This window comes from Centruroides sculpturatus, unplaced genomic scaffold (assembly GCF_000671375.1).
Source record: "Centruroides sculpturatus isolate CEXI.00-Female unplaced genomic scaffold, Cexi_2.0 scaffold174, whole genome shotgun sequence".
Classification (NCBI taxonomy): Eukaryota; Metazoa; Arthropoda; class Arachnida; order Scorpiones; family Buthidae; genus Centruroides; species Centruroides sculpturatus.
Genome location: NW_019384420.1, coordinates 692,107 through 707,896, shown reverse-complemented (window position 1 = coordinate 707,896; position 15,790 = coordinate 692,107). Strand labels below are relative to the sequence as shown.

The 15,790-nt window shown below is 40.3% G+C and overlaps 1 protein-coding gene across 1 annotated transcript; it reads left to right on the top strand.

Annotated features, from left to right (window-relative positions):
• Window positions 1-4,196: 4,196 nt before the first annotated feature.
• LOC111619356 lies at window positions 4,197-5,126 on the top strand. The gene has a single exon (XM_023361065.1). It carries the CDS (start codon window positions 4,197-4,199, stop codon window positions 5,124-5,126), a length of 930 nt encoding a protein of 309 aa, XP_023216833.1.
• The last annotated feature ends 10,664 nt before the right edge of the window (window positions 5,127-15,790 follow it).

Genomic DNA, 15,790 nt, shown 5'->3' with positions numbered 1-15,790 from the left:
CCTTCAATACGCATTGTATGCTGTGAAGGGCTTGCTGACTTAGCAGCTGTATCAGCTTCTTCATTACCTCTTATACCCACGTGGCCTGGGACCCAACAGAACTTCACAAATAAATTTCTTGTAGTGAGATGACAAATTAGTTTCTGAATTTTAATAACTAGAGAGTGAGAACTAGGTTCATACGAGATCAAAGCCTGAAGTGCACTAACTGAGTCAGTGTAAATCACGCAGCAACGATGACCTTTCCGATTTATATGCTTTAAGGCTAAGTAAATAGCCTGCAACTCCGCAGAAAAGATGGAAGAATTCGGTGCTATTTGTTCTGCCACAATTTCATCCTGGCAAACAAAGGCTAAGCCAACATAGTTATCCGACTTAGATCCATCGGTGTATATAGGAATTAAATTCCTGTTACAATGCTGAATTTCTGCGAAGTGCTGTCTATAGACGTAGTCTGGCGTGGTTTCTTTAGGGAACTGCTTTAAGCTTAAATCAACATCGATCGGTGAAGATGACCAAGGTGAAATACTATTAACCTCAACATGTGAGATGTTGCTTGTGTCTAGGTCAATCGTGCTGCTTACATTCTCCATTCTTATGTCGAATGTGGGGACACAACTCGTCCGAGCGGCAAATAATCTTTTCAGCTGAGTATCTGAACAATCAGCTGTAAGTTTTTTCTGAGATTTTTGTTTAATGTAATAAAAGAGAGACAACTGTTCTCTCCTGAGAGATAGTGAAGGCTCATAAGCATCCACATACAAACTTTGAACAGGGGAAGTTCGAAATGCACCGGTGCACAAACGCAAAGCTTGATGGTGGATTGGATCCAGCATCCGAAGAGTAGATTCTCGCGCAGAGCCATAAACAATGCAACCGTAGTCCAGCTTAGAGCGAACAAGGGCCCTATAAATCCTGAGCATCGAAACTTTGTCTGCTCCCCAGGATGAGCAGCATAGTACCTTTAAAAGGTTTAAAGATTTTAAACATCTACTCTTCAGGTTGCGCAAGTGTGGCAAAAATGTCAGTTTATTATCGAAAGAAACACCCAAAAACTTAGTCTCGTTCACCATTGGGATTTTATCCCCGTTTAGGTAAATTTCCGGATCCAAATGCAAACCACGCCTTCGACAAAAGTGGATGCACGAGGTCTTTTCCGTGTTAAAACTAAAACCATTAGTCTTGGACCAATGGTCTATGCGATTTAAAAAGGTTTGTAGTTGTCTCTTGATAAAACTCATGTTGCTAGACTGGCAGGAGATCTGAAAGTCATCCACATACAAAGAGTGTTTCACACTAGGGGAAGACAGTTAGCTATGCTATTAATTTTAATTAGGAACAGAGTCACACTCAAAATAGAGCCTTGAGGAACACCTTCTTGTTGCGTGAAAGGCCTAGATAAAGTGTTGCCCATCCTGACTTGGAATCTTCGATTCTCTATGAAGTTTTTTATGAAAATTGGCAAATTACCCCGAAATCCGAAATGGTCCAGATCACGGAGTATCCCATATCGCCAACAGCGATCATAGGCCTTTTCTATATCAAAAAACACAGACACTAAGTGTTGTCGTCTAACAAACGCTTCGCGTATACTTGTTTCAAGGTTTACTAAGTTATCAGTGGTACTTCTGTTCCTACGAAAATCACTTTGATGTTGTGAAAAGTATTCATTTTTCTCTAAGAGATACATCAGACGTCTGTTTAACATCCTCTCAAAGAATTTACAGAGACAACTCGTCAGAGAGATTGGTCTATAATTTAAGGAATTCTTGTGGTCTTTACCAGGCTTCTAAATGAGAATAATGATCAATAGCCTCCAAGAGTCAGAAAAAGTATGTTCTGTCCATATTCTGTTAAACAGGTTTAGAAGATTACAAAGGGAATTGTTTGACAGATTTTTAATCATGCTGTAGTGGATTTTATCTGGGCCTACAGCACTATTCCCCGAGCGAGAGATCGCTGTATGTAGTTCTATGTTAGTGAATGGCACATTATATTCCTCATTAGATGAAGAATGGAAATTTAAATATTGTTTTTCGCTTTGGGCTTTATAAGCCTGAAAATTTCTTGAATACATAATATTACTGGATGAAGACAAAAATGTTTCTCCCAATAAATCAACAATACCCTGTATATTGCTGACTATTGTGCCATTATTTTCTAGCATGGACAGAGAGTGAGAAGCATATTTTCCATTAATTTTATGGATTCTATCCCAAACTGCTTTTGAGCTAGTGGAAGATGTTATGCTAGAAACATACTTCCTCCAAGGATCCCTTTGGCTTTGCCTTCTAACTCTTCTGGCATTTGCCTTTGCTTTTTTAAAAGCAATCAAATTTCTAGCAGTGGGGTATCTTCTGAAAATCCCCCATGCTTTCTTTTGTGCTTTAAATGCTGCCTCACAATTCTGGTTCCACCATGGTTTCGGATGCTTTGGGTATCTTGTTGATGTTTTCCCCATTGTTTTTTCAGCTGCCTGAATAATAGTAGAAGTGACAAATGCAACTGCATCATTGATATCAGCAGTATTGACCATTTCCTCAGTGATGTTAGCCAAAGAGGAAAATGCAGGCCAATCTGCTGTTTCCAGTTTCCAGCGTGGTGGACGGGCTGTTTCACAGCTTTCTCTGCCTCGTTATTTTAGAAATATTGGGAAGTGGTCGCTAGAGAGTGGATTAGATCCAACCTCCCATGTAAATGCTGAAAACAGATTCGGAGTTGCTAATGATAGATCAATGGCAGTGAACGTTCTTGATGGGGCATGAAAGTATGTCACTTCTCCAGTATTAAATAGGTACAGTTGGTGATTACCTATAAATCTCTCAATGGCTCTGCCTCGACGATTGATGTCGGGACTGCCCCGGATAGGATTGTGACCATTGAAGTCACCCAGTAAAAGAAATGGTGTTGGTAGCTGTTCAACCAAAGTATCCAATTCATTCTCATTCACTCTGACATCTGGTGGGGCAAGTATATAGAACAAACTGTGACAGTTACTCCAATAGATATTCTAGCTGCCACGGCTTGCAAATTAGTTGTGATTTGTACCGGCAAGGATGGGATGTGATTTGAAACTACAATAGCCACACCTCCACTGGCACGGTTGTGGCTATCATCATCCTTGCGGTAGAGATGGAATCCTTTTAATGAAATATGGACAACCTTAAGACAAGGATCCTTAATGCTCGGGAGAAAGGTAAACACAGCATTTTGGTCACAATTGATTTTAAGGGCGCCTTTGACCACGCTTGGTGGCCAGCTATCCTGGCCAATTTGAGGAGTGACAGGTGTCCAGGGAATATTTACAATCTAACTGCCAGCTACCTTCAAGATCGTAGCATCATGGTTGACACTGGTAACAACACTTATCATCACAGTAATATCCGTAGGGGCTGCCCTCAGGGCTCCAAGTCTGGACTGTATCTCTGGAACATTTTGTACAACAACCTTCTGAAGCTTCAAGATAACTTTCCACCTGAGCATTAAGTGCTCATCCAGGAATACGTGGATGATACAGCTCTTATCTTGAGTCATGTCAACCATGAGGTACTTCAGGAAAGGGTAAACTCAACTCTCAATAATATCTCTGACTGGTGTGATAGTAATAAGCTTAGAATTAACTACAAGAAATGCAATGTCATCGGGTTCCCAAAGGGCAACATCCTAAAAAAGGGACCTAGTATAAAATCAACAATACCAGAATTAAGAATGCTACCTCGGTTAAATACCTGGGCATTATGTTAGATCCAAAGCTAAATTGGACCGAGCATATACGAAAAGGCGGTCAAGATAGCCCAGACACTCAAGACTATATGTAGAAACCAGTGGGGCTTTAATCCCTCTACAAGTAGAATATTATACTGTGATGCTATTGAGCCCATTGTCACATATGGTGCTGAAATTTGGGGCTCTTCTGTGAAAAGAATACATATTAAAAGGAAACTACTCTCTATCCAAAAACTGATGGCAATCAACATTGCTAAGTCCTACAAGACTGCTCCTACGGAGGCCTTGCTTGTTATCAATCGTACTCTCCCTATCGACTTAAAGATAATAGAAATCTACATCAGATATAATCTTTTAAGTTAGCGGATAACCACATCAACACACAGCAATTCAATGCCACTATCAAAAAAGAAGACTGTGAAGAAAAGCTCATTGCACTAGCTGAATTTATTGCCACCAATGGTGCTGATATGTCCAGCCTCCCCTCTCACTACCACCCGAGCTTTGCTCCCAATGTGAATTATGACTCAAACTACAGTGACAAGCAAGTCATCTCCATTTTCACTGATGGATCCAAATCTGACCAAGGTGTTGGGAGTGCCTTCGTAGTAAATAATGGTCAGCATTGCCTTCAGCAGTGGTCCAGAAAACTGGCCTCGCACTGCACCAATAACCAGGCGGAGTCACTGGCAATTCAACACGCCATTAACTGGATTGTGAATGCTCATCATAATTGGCCCAACTACAGCTTTCACATATTTAGTGACAGTAGGGTTGCCCTGCAACAAATTGCCAAAATCAACTCCAAACTACCTATCATCAAGAATTGTATTAGTAATCTTCAGGATCTTACAAACTTAAACATAAGGGTCTACCTTCACTGGACTAAGGGACATGCTGGGAACGAGAGGGCTGACCTTCTCACCCGTGGTGCTCCTTTAAAGACTTCCAGCCACTCCTACGATAAAGTCAGTAAAAAGCTCCTGAGTAGTCTTATCCATAAAATTATGCTAAATACCTGGAAAATCAGGTGGGACAATGGTGATACGAGTAGACTTACACACAGCTTTTTCCCCTGTCCCACAGACAACGTATTTAATCCTTTACTTCCAAGCTTTCAGCTTACACAGCTTCTCACCGGGCATGGAAATCTTAACACATATCTCAAACGTTTCCTTGATAAAACTGATGGTATGTGCAACTGCAGCATGAATGAAGAAGAAGAACCCAACCACATCATTTTCCACTGCCCACAGTATGCCAGGCAACGTAAGAAGCTTTCTGATACTGTCATAGACAATGGCTTCCATTGGCCATGTATGTTAAAAGACTTCACCAGTGAAAAGAAAATCTTCGTTGCTCTTAAAAACTTTGCCACGGAGATCAAGAAACTGGATTAGCTGCTCTCAGCTTTTCTTCTTGGTCCTCCCTGCCTCAATTTGTCCGCTGCGGACACCTTAACTTTGTCTCTACATAACCTGTTTTAATGTTTTTTGTCTCAACTACTGTCTTTGCTGTATTAATCAATCATTAAGCTGTTCAATAATGTATTCGCGAACACACTTGTCCCTTTCCGGACAGCTTCCTCTGTTTTATATTGTAATCTTTCCATGTGTTCTGTATGTCATTTAATTACGGTTATCAACTAATATTATTGTACACTACCGCTTTTAGCACTCATTGTTGCGCTATTTTGCTGTTCACTCATTTATCATTGCATTTGCACTTATGTTTTGCCCATTGCCCAGCCTTCATGCGCACTGGACGTTATCATTTAGTTCTCAAGTATCTTTAACATTTATGTATTAATACTGTCGCGTCATCTTGTTACGTCCTTCTGTATTTTATCTCTGTATCATAATATTTTGTAAGTTGCATCTTTTGTATAGTTGTCTATTCTATGTAACTTTGATGGCCTCTTTGTAGTCTTACACCATTTGTCGCTTCACTGTTCATTTATTATCATTGTATGTAATGTTTTCATTTGTGTACTTGTGCACCTTATATATCTGTACTGCTATTGTCGTGCCATTTATCATGTTAATCTGTTCCCACTGTATCCTACTGTATGCACTGTCCTATATTATGTATCCATTTGTATTGTCTTATTTGTTTAATAAAGACCGATGCAGGGCACTCATGGGGTCCCATGACCCTAGGTTGACTATTTTCCTTCTTTCCTATCATACCTTAAACTCCCCTTCTCTCTAACCTCTTCTAATTACGCTTTAAATCTTCCTCCTCTTCTTGTCTAAAACAGGCTATACCTCCGAGTTCAACCTCGTTTTCTTTCTCAGCACTGCCTTTCCCTGGCAAGTTCTGCTTCTGAAGAGGTAGGTTGTGTATTTCTGAGCTCCAGACAGTGAATTTTCTATGTTTTGTGTGCTAGGCCTAACTTTAGGCTTAACTAGTTTGTTTGTTTGTTTGGTTTTTTGGCGCAAGAGCCATATAGGCTAAGCTGAGCCAAAGCAAATGGTGAAAAATTTTCATATAACAAAATTAAATAAAAAAGTAAATAAATAAAAAAACAAAGAATATATACAATAATTTAAATAAAACTGTATAAATACATACATATAATAAAATACATACAAATCTCTTAATACTTATTAATAACATAAAAAATATATCACAAAATTACATAAATATATAAACAACAACTAAAATTATATACAATATAAATATGCAAAACAAGGTAAATAAAACTGTAAAATAAATAAATAAGTGATCAAATCTCTCTATACAAATTATTGACTTTCAGAAAGTCCACTATGTTGTCCAGATTTGGCCTTTTGCCCAAAATCTCTCTCAAATTTGCATTTCCAAAATGCTGTCTACGACTTTGATCGTAAGCAATGCAGTGGCAAAGTATGTGTTTTACGCTTAAAAAGCAGTTGCAATACTCACATACTGGCTGGTCTTCACCCTTCAAAAGGTATTCATGAGTCAACCGAGTATGTCCAATTCTCAAGCGAGTAAGAATAACTTCAGATCTCCTGTCATACTGTTTCTTACGTGTCCAATTTTCTATCATAGGTTTGATCTCGTGTAGTTTATTGTGGACTTGTGCGTTCCACGTCTTGCCATCTCTCTGCTAGTCGTTTTTTAACAACTAGCTTCAAATCACCTCCTTCAATACGCAGTGTATGCTGTGAAGGACTTGCTGACTTAGCAGCTGTGTCCGCGTCGTTACCTCTTATACCCACGTGGCCTGGGCCCAACAAAACTTCACAGAAAAATTTCTCGTAGTAAGATGGCAAATTAGTTTTCAAATTTTAGTAACTATGGAGTGAGAACTAGGTTCATACAAGATCAGAGCCCGAAAAGCACTAACTGAGTCAGTGTAAATAACGCAGCAACGATGACCTTTTCTATTTATATACTTTAGGGCTAAATAAATAGCCCGCAACTCCGCAGAAAAGATGGAAGAATTTGGTGCTATTTGTTCTGCCACAATTTCATTTTGGCAAACAAAGGCTAAGCCAACATAGTTATCAGATTTAGATCCATCAGTATATATTGGAATTAGATTCCTGTCACAATGTTGAATTTTTGCAAAGTGCTGTCTGTAAACGTAGTCTGGAGTGGATTCTTTAAAAAATTGCTTTAAGCTAAGGACAACATTTATCACTGGAGTTGACCAAGGTGTTATACTATCAACCTCTAGCTGTGAAATGTTGCTTGTGTCAAGGTCGATCATGCTGCTTACATTCTCCATTCTGATGGCAAATGGGGGGACACTACTTGGGCGAGCTTCAAATAACCTTTTCAGCTGAATATCTAATACTGTACAATCAACTGAAGGTTTAGTAAAAGATTTTTGTTTTATATAATAAAAAAGAGACAACTGTTCTCTCCTGACTGATAGTGGAGGCTCATAACCATCCACATACAAACTTTGAACAGGGGAAGTTCGAAATGCACCGGTGCACAAACGCAAAGCTTGATGATGGATTGGATCCAGCATCCAAAGAGTAGATTCTCGCGCAGAGCCATAAACAATGCAACCGTAGTCCAGCTTAGAGCAGACAAGGGCCCTATAAATCCTGAGCATTGAAACTTTATCTGCTCCCCAGAATGAGCAGCATAATACCTTTAAAAGGTTTAGAGATTTTAAACATCTACTCTTCAGGTTGCGCAAGTGCGGCAAAAATGTCAGTTTTTGGTCAAAACAAACACCCAAAAACTTAGTCTCATTCACCATTGGAATTTTATCCCCATTTAGGTAAATTTCTGGATCCAGGTGCAAACCACGCCTTCAGCAAAAGTGGATACACGAGGTCTTCTCTATGTTGAAATTAAAACCATTAATCTTTGACCAATGGTCTATGCGATTTAGGGAGATTTGCAGTTGTCTCTCGATAAAACTCATGTTGCTAGACTGGCAGGAGATCTGAAAGTCATCCACATACAAAGAGTGTTTCACACTATAGGGAAGACAGTTAGCTATGCTATTAATTTTAATTAGGAACAGAGTCACGATCAAAATATAACCTTGAAGAACACCTTCTTCTTGGGTGAAGAGCCTAGATAGTGTGTTGCCCATCCTAACTTGGAATCTTCAATTCTGTAGGAAGTTTTTTATAAAAATTGGCAAATTGCCCCGCAATCCAAATTGGTACAGATCACGGAGTATCCCATAACGCTAACAGCGATCATAGGCCTTCTCTATATCAAAAAATACTGACACTAAGTGCTGTCGTCTAACAAACGCTTCGCGTATAGATGTTTCAAGGTTTACTAAGTTATCAGTGGTACTTCTGTTCCTACGAAAACCACTCTGATGTGGTGAAAAGTATTCATTTTTCTCTAAGAGATACATCAGACGTCTGTTTACCATCCTCTCAAAGAGTTTACAGAGACAACTTGTCAGAGAGATTGGTCTATAATTTGAGGGATTCTTGTGGTCTTTACCAGGCTTCGGAATGGGAATAATGATCGATAGCCTCCAAGAGTCAGGAAAAGTATGTTCTGTCCATATTCTGTTAAACAGATTTAGAAGATTACAAAGGGAATTGTTTGACAGATTTTTAATCATGCTGTAGTGGATTTTATCCGGGCCTACAGCACTATTCCCCGAGCGAGAGATCGCTGTATGTAGTTCTATGTTAGTGAATGGCACATTATATTCCTCATTAGATGAAGAATGGAAATTTAAATATTGTTTTTCGCTTTGGGCTTTATAAGCCTGAAAATTTCTTGGATACATAATATTACTGGATGAAGACGAAAATGTTTCTCCCAATAAATCGACAATACCCTGTATATCGCTGACTATTGTGCCATTATTTTCTAGCATGGACAGAGAATGAGAAGTATATTTCCCATTGATTTTATGGATTTTATCCCAGACTGCTTTTGAGCTAGTAGATGATGTTATACTAGAAACATACTTCCTCCAAGAATCCCTTTGGCTTTGCCTTCTAACTCTTCTGGCATTTGCCTTTGCTTTTTTAAAAGCAGTCAAATTTTCAGCACTAGGGTATCTTCTGAAAATCCCCCATGCTTTCTTTTGTGCTTTAAATGCTGCCTCGCAATTCTGGTTCCACCATGGTTTCGGATGCTTTGGATATCTGGTTGATGTTTTCCCCATTGTTTTTTCAGCTGCCTGTATAATACTAGAAGTGACAACTTCAACTGCATCATTGATATCAGCAGTATTGACCATTTCCTCAGTGATGTTAGCCAAAGAGGAGAATGCAGGCCAATCTGCCGTTTCCAGTTTCCAGCGTGGTGGACGGGCTGTTTCACAGCTTTCTCTGCCTCGATATTTTAGAAATATTGGGAAGTGGTCACTAGAGAGTGGATTAGATCCAACCTCCCATGTAAATGCTGAAAACAGATTCGGAGTTGCTAATGATAAATCAATGGCAGTGAACGTTCTTGATGGGGCATGGAAGTATGTCACTTCTCCAGTATTAAATAGGTACAGTTGGTGATTACCTATAAATCTCTCGATGGCTCTGCCTCGACGATTGATGTCAGGACTGCCCCACATAGGATTGTGACCATTGAAGTCACCCAGTAAAAGAAATGGTGTTGGTAGCTGTTCAACCAAAGTATCCAATTCATTCTCATTCACTCTGACATCTGGTGGCAAGTATATAGAACAAACTGTGACAGTTACTCCAATAGATATTCTAGCTGCCACGGCTTGCAAATTAGTGGTGATTTGTACCGGCAAGGATGGGATGTGATTTGAAACTACAATAGCCACACCTCCACTGGCACGGTTGTGGCTATCATCGTCCTTGCGGTAGAGATGGAATCCTTTTAAAGTAATGCTTTCTCCAGGTTTCAAATGAGTCTCCTGGAGTGCCACACAGAGAGATGAGGTAGATGACGTCAAGTGTTTAATGTCAGAGAAGTTGTTGCGGAAACCACGACAGTTCCATTGGATTATTTTATAATCCATTATGTGTTTGAGGCAGCATTCTTTGCATGGGTATCCCTCTTTAATTTAATAGGGGGTTTCTCTTTTGGAGGTGACATTGGTTTTGTAACCTCCTTGTGGGTCTCTTCTTCAGAGAAGTCAGAGAACTCACTCATAGATTGAGCCTCTGATTTTTTAGATTTAGAGAGAGCAGCTTTCACTCTCTGTTTGTTTAACGGGTTCTTACTTGCCTTTTTGGAACCCAGGTTTCTTGTTATTACCCCTGTTTTAGGTAGGGGTGTTTTCAGTTTTATATTTTCCTTTTCTGGTGTTTGGGTGGATGGTGTAAGTAAACATTTTGCATGACGTGTGAGAGATTCATTTGGGGAAACAGAAATATCTGTTTGAACCCCACATGTCTTTGTAGACTTCAAAGCAGCTGCAAATGTCTTCTGTTTCAAGGGGACACTTAAAGTGACCATGCGCCGAGCCTCTGGATACGATATGTTGTTAACTGTTTTTATGCGCTGAATCTCTTTCTCTCTTTGCCATGCAGGGCATTTCCGAGAGTAGGCAGGATGGGCATCCTTGCAGTTTACACAGCATGGAGTGCTGGTACACTCAGTACTCTGGTGGCCTTCAACTCCACACTGTGCACATAAACTTTTGCCTCGACAGGATGTTTGGGAATGTCCAAATCGCTGGCAATTGAAACAACGCAGCGGGTTTGGAATATATGGGCGAACCGAACAGCGCAAATATCCTGCGGTAAGAAAGGATGGTAATGTTGGTTTATTAAATGTGACAATTAGATGTTTTGTACGAATTATCTTGCCATCTCGACGAATGGAGATGCGTCGTATGGCAGTAACTCCTTGATCTGAAAGGCCGATCTGAATATCTGATTCGTCCTCAGACATCAGATCGATTTCAGATATCACACCACGTGATGAGTTCAAACTTGTGTGTGGTGTGATAGTGACTTGTATGTCTCCTAGAGATTTCATTTTCAATAGTTTTTCAGACTGTTGAGAGGAGGCTGCTTCTACTAGCAGATCTCCTGACCTTAACTTTTGGATTTTTTAAGGATGCCCAATGGTCGATTCAAAGAGTTTTTGAATCAAAAAGGGGGAACGTTTAGATAAAAGTATTTCTCCTGTGGCATGCACAATGAGATATGACGGTTGGTTGGAGGAACTAACCTCCTTTGGAGTAGCATTAGTACATGTTTGTTTGTTCTTTAGTGAATCCATATTTAGAAATAATTATTCAGCTCTTAGTGACCCCACCCACCACGGGGCCCAACAAGGGGATGCCGTCACATGGGAGAGTCCCATAGACCGTCACACCAGGGTTTCCCAGGAGCTATACCCTCACAATGCAGTCAAGAAGAGCACATCTTGTATGACATGTCCACCCGGTCTGCATCGATCAGTTGACTCCAAGCCGAGGTCAAGAATGACTCAACGACCAGCCGATTGACTCAAACGGAGCCTGATTTGAGCCTCCTGTGTTGGGGACGTTATGTTGCCCCTCAACTACCAGGATCCTCCTTTCCGGCATACGGGACACCACGCACGGCAAACACGTGGGTGGGCGTTCAGATCCCATGGATGGTAAAGAAGAGTATCTAAACCATCTCTGGGAGGTCCCCTCACCACGGACAGGAACCCACATCGAGGGGTAGGCTTAACTAGGGTAGTTCTGTGTTTTAGTATAGGGAGTTAGGGCTAATTTAGTCCTAACTGTAGTGCTAGGCTTAGCACTACAGTTAGGACACTTTCAGAATTAAACTCGCACAAAAAGTTAGTCTTAGCAAACCTAAGCCTAACTTTTTGTGCGAGTTTGATTCTGAAAGTGTCTGCATCAATGTATATCAATGCACAAAAAGTTAGGCTTAGCTTTGCTAGGCTTAGTTTAATTCTGAAAGTGTCTGCATTTGGAGTTCCACCATCTTGGCTTCCTCACTTGAACTAGTGATCCATCTCCAGGAGTAGCCATATTGGATTGTCAGTGGCAGCCATCTTCATTAGCCAGAGCCAGCCATCTTGGATAGCAGCCATGTTTGGATACTGTTGTGGATACCAGTGTTTACGTTTGTGATTGTGTAAGTGTTGTGTTTGTATTACGTGTTGTGTTGTGTCTGGCACCTTTGTCTGCTCTTGGTTAGTTGGGGTTACCTGCTATCAAGCAGACCGGTCCTCCCCTGTCTACTGCGATTGCTTGTGGTAGTTGGTGCCATCTTTAAAATTAATTTCATAATAATTATCATTCCTTATATATACTCCTTCTTCCTTTCAGAATTATGGCTTCTATAACCATTAAAAAGTTTTTGACCACTTTACTCAGCTGTCCCATTTGCCTTGAGAGCGTGAGGTTGCCTGTATATCAATGCACAAATGACCACATTGTTTGTTCACAATGCAGACCACGCATCACCCAATGCCATACGTGCCACAACACTATGGGACATATCCGTAGTCTCGTCGCAGAACAAATAGCCTCCTCTTTAAGATTACCATGTATTAACCAGGCACATGAATGCCCTGAATATTTAACAACTGAAGATCAAGAATTTCACGGACAGCAGTGCCCATTCACCCCTTTACCTTGTCCTCTCAGAAATCTAAATTGTCTGTGGGAAGGAGAGTGGGCCCTTATCTCACCTCACCTCCAGCAAGCTCATCCCCAAATAAACAAATTTAACCGATCTTCTCTACTCTTCCTTGGTCTTTATGTGGAAGGCCCTAGTCCACTAATATGGGCTACCCTCTTAGCCTGTTATGGCCAGAAGTTTGTCATCGTCGTCACTAAAACCCATTCAGACAATCCCCACTGTTCTGTGAGAAATATAACGAGTTAATAAAAACAAAATTAAATGTTTGATATTAAACTATCAATTGTTTTAACAATGAAACTCTCCGTTTTTCTTTGTGTGTTAAAATTTTCCCTGGGAGGAAATCTATCCTTCCGTGCCCCGGAGTAACTTCCTTTCACAACGGAATTCGCAACTGAATCACCCGGACGTCTTTCAAAAAAATCTACGATTGGTGAAACCCGACCACGAGACCCGAAGGTATAAAGACCAGGTACCACACGGAAGGGGGGTCAACTCCGCCTGCAGCGATCCAGGACGTCACGCCGACCGCCTCGCCAACGAACCCTGGGACGATCCCGATATACGACCCGAAGCCTACCCGATCAAGATCCAAACCTTCAGTACCAGAAATAGACCGAATCAACCAGAGGTATGACCCAATATTGTACACTCTCTCTCGGCGCGGTCCCTTCGAATAACGCGCAAGTAGGTAGTCTTTGTATGTTAGGATTATGTTGTTTAAATAAATGTTTGTTTGTTTATTAAAAAGTCGTCTTTATTTCTAGTATCGTTCACACTTTACCGACGACCCCTCTCGCCTCCTCCACTCGACCTGACAAAAGAATCCCGACTTTACGGGATAGAGAAAGCATTTTCTAAGCCATCCACTGACCAGTGGGCAGTTCTCACCGAACTGTTGCCTATCAAACCGAGGTATGACTTCGTCCTACCTCAGGCTACCAGCATAGTTCTATCAAGGTCTATATTTTAACCCAACCTCCCTCTCTTTCATCCTTTACTTACACAGTTAGCTTAAAATGAAAACCTCACTCACTTCAGTGGAACTCTTCCCATATTCCTCTATGGGTCTCCATCGACACCTATGACCTCTACTCTCTGTTAGAACTTTCTGCTGAGTCTATCTATTCTTTTGGTGCCTTTCATAATTTTAAGCTAATTATCACTATTAATATAAACGATACCGAGTGATCGCACTATCCTAATTTTCCAAACCACTTTCCAGAAATGGATAATACAGATAATCAGTGGTGGGACTCTTTCATTTCCTCTCCTCCCTCACCACCTCCAAAACGAAAGTTTATCAAGGGTCCATCACTCGAAGCCGCCATCAATTTCAACTGGTCGCAGTACCAACAGAAAAAACCCCCACTACGATTATTCTTCCCGTCGATTACAAATGCCCTCCACACTTGGAGACGGCATACTTAGAGGAGCTAGTACGTATCGAGGGTCACTACACTCCACAAGATGACACTTCTGTTACGGCCTCATGAACTCTGTTATTCCCTACTTCACATCCAATGGAACATTCTCGCCATAATCAAGCTGCACAGGAAAGGAAACAACCTCGACACTACAGCAGTCAAATTACTCCATAGCAAAGCCAACCACTAACTACTAACCCAATATATGTATTCGTAACTCTCTACTATATGTATATCTAAGCATATAATAAAAGTTTATATTTATATAGTCTAATTTTTTTTGGTCCTTTCCTCTTCTCCCCCAGGAAACCTAATTGCTAAGCGTGAGAACCTTGCCCGTTCTAATGCCTGTCAATACCCTTAATATCCTCTCACTTTCTAATAAAAATTTCATTATTTCCCCTATTCCAGGGAAACCACAATCGCCTCACCCAAAAACAACATTCATAATGATCTATCTTCAACTTTACATTTTATTTTGGAGCATCCGCTATACCACCTTAACAACTTCCTCAGAGCTGAAAAAAAAGGTGTGGTTTTCCTACATCAAGGAAATTTCCTAATGACAGCAAGCCATTGGACCCTCGTAAATGACTTTACCTTCAAACATTTAGAAAGACAAATTCAATTCGTTTCCCAGTCTTTAGACTATTTGGATATCCTAATCGAACAACGAGCACTTAACCTTCCAGTGACCAACTCCACTGACCAACCTCTTCCTTCTAAAGGCTTAGAACTAATAAAAACCTCATTCCTTAATTATCATCGAGAATATCAGGAACTTCTCACCCTAATCATCCTCAATACTACTGAAAAGAAAAAAGAGGACTCCTCAACCCAGGAAGGAAAGCTCTCAAATTCCTCTTTGGCACCGCTACTTCTGAAGAAGTGGAGGCCTTACATATCGAAATCGAGAACCTTAAACAACGTAACGAAGAAATAATTCATTTATTAAAATCTCAAACTACCTTACTGAATTATCATTCAGTAAAGTAGTTTGATACGTTAAATATAAGTAAACTCAATCGACACCAAATTTACATATTATTCAAAAAGGTCGAAACTTTCAGAGAACAAATAAATATATATCGCTTTCACCTAGCTTACAAAATTATTTTAAGAACCATAGAGTTCTCTGTCCAAGAATTACACTTCCAATTAATAGAACTGAGGGAAGCGATAGATGTTTTAGAACAAGGTCATCTAAGTACCTACTTCATTCCCCAGGATATCCTGTTACGAACTCTGCGAGACATCCAAACCCAGCTCCCAGACGGGTATATGATGATTGAACCTATCCATCCGGATATGTTATTTAAATACTACCAGTGGATTAATACTATAACTATAGCCTTACTCAGAAAATTTAGAATCTTTGCTAAGATTCCCTTAATAACCCCCAGTGGATATTTTGATCTATATGAAATTATTAAATTCCCAACATACATCTCTACTTTAAATACCTTTATTCAATTCCATACTACATATCCAGTTATCGCCTTATTGATGGCCCAACAATCATATATGCTGTTGAAACGAGATGAACTAACCACTTGTCAAATGGCACATTTCACTATGTGCTCTTTGGATGTTCCCATTCAACGGCCCCCCTCAACAAAGTTGTGAATATTCACTATTTAACAGAAT

Excerpts from the sequence above, each read along its gene's own strand:
- LOC111619356 (XM_023361065.1), top strand. The coding sequence starts at position 4,197 with ATGTCCAGCCTCCCCTCTCACTACCACCCGAGCTTTGCTCCCAATGTG.